At 39.7% G+C, this 13800-nt stretch overlaps 1 protein-coding gene across 1 annotated transcript in view; it reads left to right on the top strand.

Annotated features, from left to right (window-relative positions):
- Nucleotides 1-13800, top strand: part of ECA3 (endoplasmic reticulum-type calcium-transporting ATPase 3) — a 102376-nt gene that overhangs the window by 26440 nt on the left and 62136 nt on the right. Inside the window, exons 10-12 of the mRNA XM_088944619.1 lie at nt 9000-9085; nt 12209-12310; nt 12907-12960. Coding sequence (XP_088800745.1) covers nt 9000-9085; nt 12209-12310; nt 12907-12960 — 242 coding nt within the window. The remainder of the gene's footprint in view (nt 1-8999; nt 9086-12208; nt 12311-12906; nt 12961-13800) is intronic.

The raw sequence follows: 13800 nt of genomic DNA, 5'->3' as shown, positions 1-13800 counted from the left end.
CAAAATCAGCGCCCATAAGGCTTTCTACTGTGTCAAACACTCATAGCCTAAGTGTTGACCCCATACAAATCTCAAATCTTACAATACAGCCCAAAACAAACTTTCCCTGAGAGTCCCCTGCTTTGTCAAATTGCCAGCCACAACATTGGCTGATCTCCTTACCCATTTGTAAATTACATCGACTTCCCTTGCTAGGCAAAGTATTTCCCTCATCTGTCATCTAAGGGTCCATACACCCAAGATTTTTGTCTGCAGCCATCCTATTAGAAGTTTAGAGTCTCCTTCTATCTCAAGGTTTTGATATCCCCATTGCTTACCAATCTCATACCTTGAAGTAGAGACAAAACTTCAGCCTTAAAGGAATCTCCCATGCCTATCTGGCCAGAATAAAGTGCTAGCATCCTGCCCTCCCCATTGAGCAGAATCACAAGATCAGTGTAGAGGGTGGAGAGCCTCTTGAACACAAAGCTACGTTCCAACGGTTGGTTGAGAAACTCCTCTATCTTTGTCTCACATGACCAGACATCAGTTATGCAGTCAGCGTTGTCAGTCAATATATGCACTCTCCCAGAACTACTCACCTCCTTGCAGTTGAGAGAATATTAGCATATTTGAAGAGATATCCAGGTAGAGGTATAGCATATTCAAGAATAATGATCACATGAAGATAGAGGTCTATACAGATGCTGATTGGGCTGGGAGTGTCGATGACAGAAGGTCTACTTTTGGATATTGTGCATTTGTAGGAGATAACCTTGTCTCTTGGAGGAGTTAGAAACAAAGTGTTGTTTTTCATTCTAGTGCTGAAGCTGAATATAGATCTATGGCTAATGGTGGGGCTGAAATCCTATGGCTGAAGTCATTATTTGAGGAGTTGGGTATTGCTTATGAGAAGTGATTAATGTTGTATTGTGATAATCGGGCTGCTATTAATATAGCTTATAATCCGGTACAGCATGACAAAACTAAGCATATCGAAGTCGATCGACATTTTGTCAGAGAAAGGGTTTCGTCTCAAGAAGTGTGTCTCCCGTATATCACCTACAACATGCAACTCGCAGATCTTCTCACCAAGGCTGTTTCAAGGAAGAAATTAGAGGCAGACCTATGCAAGTTGGGAATGACAAATATCTATTCCCAACTTGAGGGGGAGTGTAGAGAACACTGATGTGGACCCCATTGCTGTGGTTCCCACTGTGTTCGTATGGCAGCATAGCATATGTTTTTTGTTAGTTGTGTCAGTGTTAGTTGGTATTTATTTCAGTTTGTTGTTACAGCTTGTTATTTCAGCTTTTTTATTAGTTTATTTGCCATGTAAGCAATAAGGGCAATTCAACCCTTTTACAATTAGTCAACATATATAAATATTAAGAGTGGGTCGGCAAATCATTATGATTGACCCTCTCTCTCTTTTCTAAAAACCCTTCGTGTGCTTCTTCTTTTCTCCCTCTCTTCTTCTTTTCTTCTGAAATCTTTCTTTTGCTTTCGAATTCAAGAGTGATTGTAGTCTTGATCGACTAGTATTTCTATGAAGGGCTTCTATTTCAGTATTCATAGCATCCCTCCAATTTGGTGAGGCTAAGGCATCTGAAACAGGCTTTGGGATGGATTGAGAGGACCTAAAAGTTGTTAGGTGAGGTCCTTGAATAGGTTGATATTCTCTAACATGCCCCCTCACACGAAAGCCCATTGGGCTTGAAGCGTGAACAAGCACATGCCCACCCATACCTTGTGCTAAAACTTATTTAATTATAATGGGGATAATGAGGATCGAACACTAGACCACTTGGTCAAAATGGCTCTGATACCAAGTTGAAAATTGCATCTACAGTAATTCAGATAATGCAAGAAAAGAAGAAAAGAGAGAGAGAAAGAAGTTTCAGAAATAGATTGTGGAAGAAGAAAAGAAAGGAAGAGAGAAAAAAAAATTCAAACCTCTCTCTCTAGCCCCCTTTCACCACTTCTATTAATAATTCTAAGTTTGAGTGCAATTACTTGGATGCCCTTAATGGGGCAGCCAGCACTAAATAAATAATTAAAGAAAATAAAAGAAGGTCCTTAACTAAGAAACATAACTTTTAAATAAATAAATACTACTTAAAAGAAATAAAGAACACTAAGGCCCAGTCGGCCCATTCTCACTACATTATGCATGGATGTTTTACATAAAAGTATAAAGGCATGAAGCCAGATTCTCACTGCTTCCTTTTTCCTTGGTGATATGTTGAAACCATTTTCTTGTACATCTTTTTATTTTAATGAACTCGATTTTGCAATCGAACAACAAAAGTTCAGGATTGACTTTGGTTCCAAGTGGGAAGGGTTAGTGAGGCACTGGTATTTATTATTGTAGAGAACACTGATGTGGGCCCCACAGCAGTGGTCCCCACTATGCTCGTAGGACAACATGTGTAATTATTTGTTTCAGTCATAGTAGTGTTAATTGGGGTCAATTTGTTATTTCAGTTGTTATTTATTTCAGTTTTTATTTACTTTATTTGTCATGTAAGTACCAAGGGTAGATATGTCCTTTTCTCTATGTACTGAACATAACCTATAAATACTAAGAGAGTGGTGGCGGCAGATGTGTTAGAATCTGTCCCTCCTTTCAAACCCTTGTGTTCTCCTGTTTCTCTTCTCTTCCTTTTCCTTCCTCTCACTTTTCTTCTGCTTTTCTTAACCTAAAATCTATTAGGGTTCAAGACTGATTGCAGTCTTGATCTTCTACTTGGTATCAGAGCCTATCTAGGGCTTCTCATGTGTGTCTTCGCAGCTGTTGAGGACTTGTCGCGACTTGCAGAGAGTTGGTAATCAGGAAGAAGTAGCGAAGGCTAGGGTTCAGGTAACCCCGGAAGGCAGTGAACAACATTTCATAAGTAAGTTTTATCTAGTTTCCAGAGATTGCTATCAGTTGAGATAGGTTGGACCTATCTAGAAGGAGAGGCCGAACTGCTTTAAGGTTTTTCTCTCTAATCTAGGGTTTGACTGTTGGGCCGAACCCCCTTCTCTCAGAGGTGATCAGTTTTAGGGTTTCATATCAACCCTACGACAGGTCCTAACTGTACTAACTACTTGGAGAGTGCGGCTGAGCACTTATTTCAGACCTATGATTGAAACCCTAATTCTGTTCCTGCATCTCAGATTGCTCTCTAAGCTGGTTTTAGACCTATTTTTGGCTTTGAGCTCTTCTAGGGGATAAAAAAACTTGACAGACTGCCTGGTACTGTGATTGCCGATTGATTTCAGATCAGATCTGTATTGGTTTCTTGCATAAACTGTGATTGCAGATTGGTTTCAGATCAGACCTGCATTGATTTCATACTGTTTCTGGTTGTGATCGACTGTCCAAGTGCTATTTTCTGGTGTAGTGGCTCTAACAGTTTGTAGCTATTGATTCTTGACCAAAGATGGAGTTTAAAAATCAGGGAGAAAGTAGTTTTGGGAACAACAATTATGGTAGTGTATCTGAAACCGGGTTTCAGATTCCTAACTGTGAGATTTGATGGGTCAAATTACTTGGAATGGGCTCAATCAGCCATGATGGCTATTGGAGGAAGGGGAAAACTGGGTTACTTCTTGGGAGATGTGAAAGAACCTTCCAAGGAGGACCCAACATACACCAAGTGGGTTCAGGAGAACTATTTGGTTGTGGCATGGCTGTGTAATTCTATGCAGCCACATATAAGCCGAAATTACTTGTGGTCAAAGACAACCAAGGAGATATGGGATGTTGTGAAAGAAACCTATTCCCAACCCCTTAATGTTGCCAGAGCCTATGAACTGAAGTGTGAGGTGAACAACCTTAAACAAGGAGAGAAGCCAGTTTCTGTCTACTTCTCTACCTTGAAATCCTTGTGGCATGAGATTGACCATCTATAGACCCTTGAGTGGGAGAGTCCCAAAGATGCACAGACTCACAGAAAGCAAGTCGAGACAAATAGGGTGTTTGAGTTTTTGGCTGGCTTGAATTCAGAATATGACATTGTGCGGCAACAGATATTGACCAGAGATAGTGTGACCCTCTCTCAAGCATACTCCCTAGTGCGTAGTGAAGAGACTAGGAGAAAAGTCATGATGCAGCCTTAGCCCCCTTTCCCAGCCCTGACAGCTGTTAAACCTAAGTTGTGGGTGATCCAGAAAGGGACTGGAAGAAGGAAGGTAAACGGGACCTTTTATGTGAACATTGCAAGAAACCCAAGAACACAAAAGATACTTGTTGGAAGCTACATCCTCACTTGGTCCCAGCAAAACTAAGAAATAAGAAGGGTAATGCTCGTGTGGCTGTGAACACTGATTCAACATCCTCATCAATTACGTCCCTAGAGACCTTAGCCGCTGTTTGGGCTGCCCTCATACAGTTGGAAAAGGAAGTTGGGAGTTCAGCTTAGCCGTCTCAATCACCATCAGCTCCTGCCACATCTGCGTTTGCACATTTAGGTGCTCGAGCCTCAGCTTACCATGCTTCAGCTCTAGGTAATACTGACCACTGTTGGGTAATAAATTCAGGTGCATCCGACCATATGACTAGCTTGCCATCATTGTTCACTTCTTATCACTTGTCCTCTGGCCGAGATAGAGTATCCATTGCTGATAGCTCTCTTGTTCCCATTTCGGGCAAGGGTGACATCAAGCTATCGGATTCTATCTCTTTATCTTCTGTCTTGCATGTTCTTAAGCTTGATACTAACTTGCTTTCAGTTAGTAGTATTACCAAACATATGAACTGTTCAATAACCTTTTTCCCTGACCGAAGTGTTTTTCAGGACTTGGAGATGAGGAAGGTGATTGGGACTGGCTGTGAGACGAATGAGATCTATCTGCTTGGAGAGAGTTCTCGTCAGGAGGAGTCAGTGGATAAGAAGTCTTTTGTTTCTCAGTCTGTGAGTCCGGTTATGCTTTGGCATAATCGATTAGGTCATTTGTCTTTCAGGTCTTTGAAGAGTCAGTTTCCTGCTTTATTTGAGTCTGTTGAGTTATCAAAGTTGAGGTGTGAGAGTTGTGAGTTTGCCAAATATTGTAGAACTTCTTATTCTTTGAGTAATAAAAGGAGTAATTCTTCTTTTGATATTGTGCATACTGATGTTTGGGGGCCATATCACATCTCTTCTATGGGTGGGTACAGATATTTTCTACTGTTTGTTGATGGCCATACCTGCTTTTCTTGGGTCTATCTTATGCGTTCTCGGGATGAGGTTCCTGCTATGACCCAAAACTTCTATCAGATGATTCTCACTCAGTTTGGGGCCAAAATCAAAGTCCTTAGATCTGATAATGCAAAGGAATACTTTGCTAAGCCATTGACCTCCTACCTTCTCAGCCATGGAGTTATTCACCAGAGCACTTGTCCTCATACACCGCAACAGAATGGTGTTGCCGAAAGGAAGAATAGGCACATCTTGGAGGTGGCTAGAAGCATTATGTTTATCCCCAATGTACCTATTCACTTATGGGGTGATGCTATCATCACGACAGCATATCTCATTAATCGGGTTCCTTCCCAGGTTCTTGATATGAAAACCCCTTTTTCCCTTCTATACCCAGACGAGGAGTTGTTCATTGTTTCCCTTAAAACCTTTGGTTGTACCTGTTTCGTTCAGCTTCTCGGGCCTCATCATTCCAAGTTTGAACCTAAGGCCTCCAAATGCATTTTCCTCGGTTATGCACAAACTCAAAAGGGTTATTACTGCTATGATCCGGTTTTAGGGAAAATGTTTGTCTCCATGGATGTCACCTTCTTTGAGGAGACACTCTATTATCCTAGGGTTTCTCCTCAGGGGAGAGCAATGAGAGGAGTGGGATTTTGAGTCTCTTTCCTCAGGGGGAGCGCAGTGGGAGTGGGGCTGTTCTTTTACCTATTCCACTGGGTGATGAAGGCTATAGTGGTGAGGGTGGTCAGAGAGATCAGGAGTTGAGAGTCTATCACAGGCGATGCAGGCAGGTTGATCCTAGTCGTCGGTAGTCCCGACCAGCTCCAGTTCCTTCTGCGGCTCCAGATCCAGAGCCTACTGAGACACCTTCCACTGTTGCCACTTCCCCTCCTGTGGATGACCTTGATCTCCCTATTGCCGTCCGCAAAGGGAAACGATATTGCACCACATCTACAGCTCACAACATCTCACAGTTCTTATCCTATGATCGCTTATCTCCCTCTTACCGGTCCTATCTCACTTCCATTGCCAATGTCCCTATTCCAAGAACAATGCAAGAAGCCTTATCAGTTCCAGAATGGAAAGATGCAATGCAAGTCGAAATGGATGCCCTATTGAAGAATAATACTTGGGCACTGGTTGACCTACCAAAAGGAAAGAAACCGGTTGGATGTAGATGGGTATTCACTGTGAAGCATAATGCTGATGGCTCTATTGAAAGGTACAAAGCCCGGCTGGTCGCAAAGGGGTTCACCCAGACTTATGGTATAGACTACTTGGAGACCTTTGCCCTAGTAGCCAAGATGACCACCATCCGAATTCTGTTATCCCTTGGAGCAAATCATTCTTGGCCCTTGTTCCAGATGGATGTTAAAAATGCCTTTCTGAATGGAGACTTACAGGAAGAGGTCTACATGCAGTTGCCTCCTGGATTCTATGATACAGAGACAGGTAAGAAGGTTTGCCGACTGAACAAGGCATTGTTTGGTTTGAAGCAATCACCTAGAGCCTGGTTTGATAGGTTTAGATTAGCCCTTGGAAAGTTCGGTTATGTACAGGCCCAGTCAGATCATACACTGTTCATCAAGAGGGTGGAGTCCTCTCTGACATTACTTGCAGTATATATTGATGATATGTGGTGACAGGAAATGATAGCCATGAGATTGAGTCCCTCAAACAACTCCTTCATCAAGAGTTTGAGGTGAAAGATCTTGGTGCACTACGGTATTTTTTGGGTATTGAGGTTGCTAGATCTAAACAGGGGAGTTTTATCTCTCAGAGAAAATATGTTCTAGGTCTGTTGGTGGAAACTGGAAAGTTAGGTGTTAAACATGCTGATACACCCATTGAACAGAATCACAAGATTTGTGCAGAGGGCGGGGAGCCTCTTGAAGACAAAGTTATGTTCCAACGGTTGGTTGGAAAGCTCCTATATCTCTGCCTCACTAGGCCAGTACATGCATTCCCCTAGAACTTCTCATCACCTTGCGACAGAGAGAATATTAGCATACTTGAAGAGATGCCCGGGTAGAGGTATACTGCTCAAGAACAATAATCACATGAAGGTGGAGGTCTATACAGATGCCGATTGGGCTGGGAGTGTTGATGACAGAAGGTCTACCTCTGGATATTGTGCCCTTGTGGGAGGTAACCTTGTCTCTTGGAGGAGTAAGAAGCAGAGTGTTGTTTCCCGCTCTAGTGCTGAAGTGGAATACAGGTCAATGGCTAACAGAGTGGTTGAAATCTTATGGCTGAGATCACTACTTGAAGAGTTGGGTATTGACTATGAAAAGCCTTTGATGCTGTATTGTGATAATCAGGCAGCTATTAATATAGCCCACAACCCAGTGCAGCATGACAAAACTAAACATATTGAAGTTGATCGACATTTTGTGCGAGAGAGGGTCACACCACAAGAAGTGTGTCTCCCGTATATCACATCTAATATGCAGCTCGCGGATATCCTCACCAAGGCCGTACCAAGGAAGAGGTTAGAGGTAGACCTATCTAAGTTGGGAATGATAAATATCTACTCCCAACTTGAGGGGGAGTGTAGAGAACACTGATGTGGGCTTCACAGCAGTGGTTTCCACTGTGTTCGTAAGACAGCATGTGTAATTATTTGTTTCAGTCATAGTAGTGTCAGTTGGGGTCAGTTTGTTATTTCAGTTGTTATTGATTTCAGTTTTTATTTACTTTATTTGTCATGTAAGTACTAAGGGCAGATCTGTCCTTTTCTCTATGTACTGAACATAACCTATAAATACTAAGAGAGTGGTGGCGGCAGATGTGTTAGAATCTGTCCCTCCTTTCAAACCCTTGTGTTCTCCTGTTTCTCTTCTCTTCCTTCTCCTTCCTCTCACTTTTCTTCTGCTTTTCCTAATCTAAAATCTATTAGGGTTCAAGACTGATTGCAGTCTTGATCTTCTACTATTATATGCAGTTCCAATTGTTTCTTGCTTTTATGTCCATGTACGTACCACTTTTAAGATGTGTCCTCTTTTATATATCCTTCTATTTTTATAATTAATAAAATATGCTGTCACCTCAACTCAACTCAATTAAGCCTTGTCCCAACTATATGTGGTCAGCTACATGAATCCTGTTCCACCCTTCTGCTATGTTCAGTTCCATATCCAACACCCTAATATGAGCAAAATTTGACAACCACCATCCATGTTCTTTAGAATTTGGCATAAGTTTTAATGCTGGCTGCTAACCTGACACATTCCTCCTTTTTTTTGATAGTGGTAAAAATATTGTATTAAATGTGAATATGGAGGGTGAGAGGCCCTCAAGCATGTATAAAAGTGTGCTTATAAGTATGCACGGAATATGCATTCAGCTCCTATATAGTGGAATAAAAAATAAGGGAAATCCATGATCAGAAAAATAATTATTCGGAGTTCCTACAAACAGTTTTGAATTGCCAGCCCGATTTCTCAACAATCATTCCACCTTGATAATTGGAGTGGATTTGGTCTAAAAAATTCTACTATTCTGCTCCTTTGACCTGACATATCCCTTCTTTATCTGGGCTTGGGACTGATGGTGTAAGAAATCTGCTTTTACTTATCAAAGAGAAAAAATCATGTAGTTTTATTTTTAGTTTTAATGTGTAATTTGACTCTAAGAAGTTGGGTTGCATCATTATACATGTTTGCGTATTTATGCATTTTTTCCTCTAATTTTATCTGCATTTCAGCTAAGTAGCTCAGATTGTTATTTTGGTTACTGTTGGTCATATCTGTATTTCAAGTCTAGCAAGTTCAATTAGCTATTTTCTCTTATCGTTGATGGGTCTATAATTGAGGCATGAGATGGTTAAATTCAGTTCTTTGATTATGACAGGTGAAAGCTGCTCTGTTGAGAAAGATCTTGAATCCACATTAAGAACAAATGCCGTGTACCAAGACAAGACAAACATTCTATTTTCGGTAGATGTTATGAACTTGTCCTGAAATATAAATGATACTTATTGATTTTATCAATTTAATCTTGTTCTTTCTGTGGTAATTTTGGGCTTCATCATAATTTTATGGAATCTAGTAATTCAACCTGGACCCACAATACACTTGCTGCTGACAGCTGGGATTATAAGCTATTACAGACTAGGATATGAACACTGCCTCTAAGAGTTAATTCTGAATTAAATATCTTGAACTTTTTGGCTTGGAGATGATGAATTGCTTTTCCAGCTCTTATTCTTATGAGAGACATTTAAAATCATTTTCATCACCCTATTCAGAGCTCAATGGATCCCCCACTAACATCTCCAGCCTTTGGGATGACCTTCCTCTCTTCTCCAACTAGAATGAAAATAAGTTGGTAATGCACCAGAGTGCTATTTTGTTGAGCATATGGGATGAGAGTATTCTATAATTTTCTCCAGTAAATACCATTATGAGGTCATAACTTATTTGGTCACAGTTAGAGTAGCCAACTGCATTCTAACAAGAGATGGGTTCACATTATATATGAGTGGTCTGGGATGGCAAGCAATGGCAAGCTCTTTGACCTTCTTATCCCCAAGGGAGCTATTAAGCTTAATTTGATGGCTGATCTCCTTGGAACCTAAGCCCATCTAAAGTTTAAGGTGCCATTAATGTCCACTGGGGTGATATCAATCTGATATATTCTTGGCTGATTGGTCACATAGACAGTGTTTTGTGCCAAGATTTCAACACTTAAGAGTTTGAGATTGTTGTACCTTTTAGGTTTTCAGAGTGTGGAGATTGGGTTTATTGATAGAAGGTTATTGGATGGACACTTGATGGTTCTAAGAGTTCATGGTTGTTGCAACATCACTTCAGAGTGGTGTGCTTTGGCTTCCAGTATGAATGACTCATTAAAATGGATTCTAATCTGCAATCTATGGAGTCAATGACAGATAGATTTCTTAGGAGTAGGGTTGTGAGTGGAAATCTGTTCTGGAGCTTTCAGTTCTCGGATTGACTGCAAGCAGTTGTGTTTTCTTGTTTTTGTTTCTCTGGCTGCTATTATCAGCTTGGCTTCTTCCTTTACCTTCTTGGGGAACCTCTTATTCTTATCTTTCTATTACAGCTTTAATTTATTGATTTTGTTTTTCTGTGTTTTTTTTCCTGAAAAAGGTAAAGTAAGGCTTTGTATTTATTCTTGAATAAACTAGGAGTTTCCATGTACATATAGGTGCTGTACAATGAGTAATGCATAAGTATATGTTTGTATGAACACTGTCAAAGTATGACTATGTATGTGCAAAAAGAGTATCAAAAGAAAGGTAACACTGTAAGAGTGATGACGTGCATCCCTGAATCTGTGGTTGATGCTAAGCCTAGTAGCTTTCTTTTTAACTCATCTGAGCTGCTGCTTTTGTTTTAAAAAATGTGGGCATTTCTTTCACCCCAGACTATTGAAAAATTCACCAATGGAAACATTTTCCAGACTACTAATCCTTTGTGGCTAGCCCTTCCTGGTGCAATCCCAACAGATAGTCAAATACTGGACTAAAGGTTCCGTGAAGCATAAAAATGCACCAAAGAAATTTAGTTCCATTACCTAACTGGAAGTTGTGATTTGTGACCTTTTTATTTTTTGAAAGGTAACAATTCTCTATATTAGCTTAAATAGAAATTATGTGCAAATATAAAGAATTAAAGACTATCAAGTGCTACTTTACCATTCCCCATTGGGGATTCACAAATCAATTACAAAGTAGTCCCCCAGTATAAGCTTTCCCTATTTACCCCCTGTCTAGCCAACTGGTCAGCCACACTATTTCCTGCCCTAGGAAGTTGTGGCCTTGCAATGAAGGAAAAGGTGGTTGTGTTTCAGATTCTTCTAGGGGCATAAAACTCAATTGGGGTTGTTCATTGGCAATACAATTCAACATTTCAACTCAACTAAGCTTATAGTACTGTTTTGGTTCATTTACACATGTCTTGTTTTGTTGTTCTACTCGTGGAGATCCATATCGTCAGGTTTAGTTTACTACTTTGATCAGTATCCTTTTCAATCTCGTTTTAGCCCTTTAATAATGATCTTTTGGACCCCTTAATTGTATCAAATTCCATGATCTTCAATGCCATGGGGCTTGACTTGCTAATTAAAAAAGCCATGGGCCATGACTAAGACTATCTTAAATCTATTTCCTCATATTTGGGGCCACCCAAGGTCCCATGGATACAGACATGTCATACTCCACCCTTTAAGGTTTTCTCACTTTCATCGTAAAATCCTAACGTTACACCCATCTCATGGACTTCTTTCTTGATGGCCCAAAATTGTCCTCCATAAAAAAAATTGGTCTTCTACATGTCTTGTAAAATTTCCCTTTCAATTTTGAATGTATGTTGATAATAGTCATAAATATGAATTAAGTTTGTTGTGGTGTATTTTTCATGGCTGGACCTCAGAGTTTCTTGTTCTTTTCATTGGTTTTTTTCTGAGAATATGAAAATACATATACAAATGTGCGCATGTACAACTGTTAACCATATAATGGGACTCAATAGAACTCCCAAGAAGAAAGCGAAGAAGGGGTGACTTTCCCTAACTCATTTCATACTGCAAGTCATTTGTGAAACTGTGAAACCATGCCAATAGATTTCCTGAGGATTACTTGGGATACATGATGCTTGTCAAAAATTCTTGAGTTGCATTCTCCCCACAAGAGAAAGTATTTCAAAATTGAAGTACCATTTTCTGTCCATTTTCATTTTTAGTTTTTTCTTTATATGTAATCTAAGTTAAGGAATATTTATCTGACAAAATGCACTAGAGCTGAATTAGTTCATGATACTATAGTGAAGCTGTTCTTGATACTATACTGTACTAGACATCCTAATTCCTATGAGTTCTACTTAAAGATCTGAATTTGCAACGGTATGGCCAAGGCCGTTTCATACAAGGGTATTCAAATTTGGTTCTGTGGGAATGTGACCAAAATTAGTTTTATAACAGATGGAGAATTTACAGAAACTCTAATGTATATTCAAATATCCGCAAGTTTGTTTCCTTTGAGAATTTTGTTTGAATTAGTTTATAATTATAACTAAATTTGAACTTATGCTGCTGGCCAGGGCACAGTAGTGGTTGCTGGAAGAGCTAGAGCTGTTGTTGTTGGTGTTGGCTCTAACACTGCTATGGGCGGTATACGTGATGCCATGTTAAGAACAGAAGATGTAAGCTCCATAATGTGCTGCTTCTGAATTTTATGCCATATTAATGATTGATCTGCTGTTGGAAAATTTTCTTTTCCCTTTTCTATGTATTGTATTTCCATAGTTCATTAGTTCTTGGAAACCGTTTCATATGATAAGCACTCGTGTTGTGTGCTTAAACATTTGGAGTTATTTGCTGCATTAAGATGGTTATAAATGCAAAACCGTCTTTACCACATCCGTTCTCTTTCTGACACCTGTGCAGTAATTTTTTATTGTTTTTGTTGAAATTGCATACGCACTGTTGTCAAGATGGGCCTCAGTGTAAATCCCTTTTATTTGTTTACTGATGGGCCTCATGTCTTAGTGGGCCTTAGGCCATCTTTCTTTTATTTATTTTTTAGTTATTGAAGCTGCTGTCCTACTTATCATGGGCACTATTGTAATTTCCTATCTTCTATTAAGTTAATTTTTAATGGAGTGAGACAGCACACTGTTACCCATGATTCACTCTTCTACATACCTCTTTCCTCTTTTCTCTGCTCTGATTGACAACTGGTACATCGCATTTAGATATCGGTGAATTTTCTCTGATCATGTGATATTACTGGTCGCAGGAAGTGACACCATTAAAGAAGAAGCTGGATGAATTTGGTACTTTCTTGGCAAAGGTGATTTTCTATCAGCTGTCTCTAGTATCTACATTTCTATTTATTGGAAGCAATTTTATTTTGGCACATCCTATTTTTTGTAAACTGGGCAGAAAATGAGTGTGGTAGAAATGTGTATACTATGATGGATGACTGGAAAAATTAGAAATAATAGGATCAGGACTGAAGTCATTTGAAGGAACCTAAGAGTAACTCCAGTAGGTGATAAGTGAGAGAAAATAGACTAATATGATTTGGTCACGTGCATGGAAGACCATCAACAACACCCATAAAAGTAATTGATCTTATGCAAATTGAAGGGGCTAGAAGGGCTAGGGTAGACCAAAAAGGGCATGGGTCAAAGTAGTAAGAAATGATTTAAGCACCCATAATTGAACAATGGTTATGGCATTAAACAGACCAGAGTGGAAAAACAGGATTCATGTAGCTGACCCCTTATAGTTGGGATAAGTCTTGGATGATGTTGATGAAAGGCTTGCTGTCTTGCAATCTGCCTTATAGGGTTCCTCATGTTGTTATCTACTTTGTAATTTTTTCTGTTTTATACTGTTAGAGTTGGTCGAGTAAGGGTAACTTAGTCTTTTCATTATAGTTTAAGTAGTGTAGTGATGTGGCAATTCTGTTTTGTTTTTTATTTCTCTTGTCCCATACTTAAGTGGGGGCATATTTGACTTTGTACCCTTATTTTAATATAATAGAGATTATGGTCAACTAGGAGGGTTTTGACTCTCTAGTTCGACAACTTTCTTCTTCTTCTTCTTCTTCTTCTTCTTCTTCTTCGAACAAGACTTATCTGAACCACTAAAACATGGTATCATAGCACTGAATAAAAGAGAGAAA

This window comes from Nelumbo lutea, chromosome 5 (genome assembly GCF_056320005.1).
Source record: "Nelumbo lutea isolate HS-2025 chromosome 5, American lotus-T2T, whole genome shotgun sequence".
In the NCBI taxonomy this organism is placed as follows: Eukaryota; Viridiplantae; Streptophyta; class Magnoliopsida; order Proteales; family Nelumbonaceae; genus Nelumbo; species Nelumbo lutea.
The sequence above is the reverse complement of the archived record's forward strand: the minus strand, read 5'-3'. Positions and strand labels throughout refer to the sequence as shown.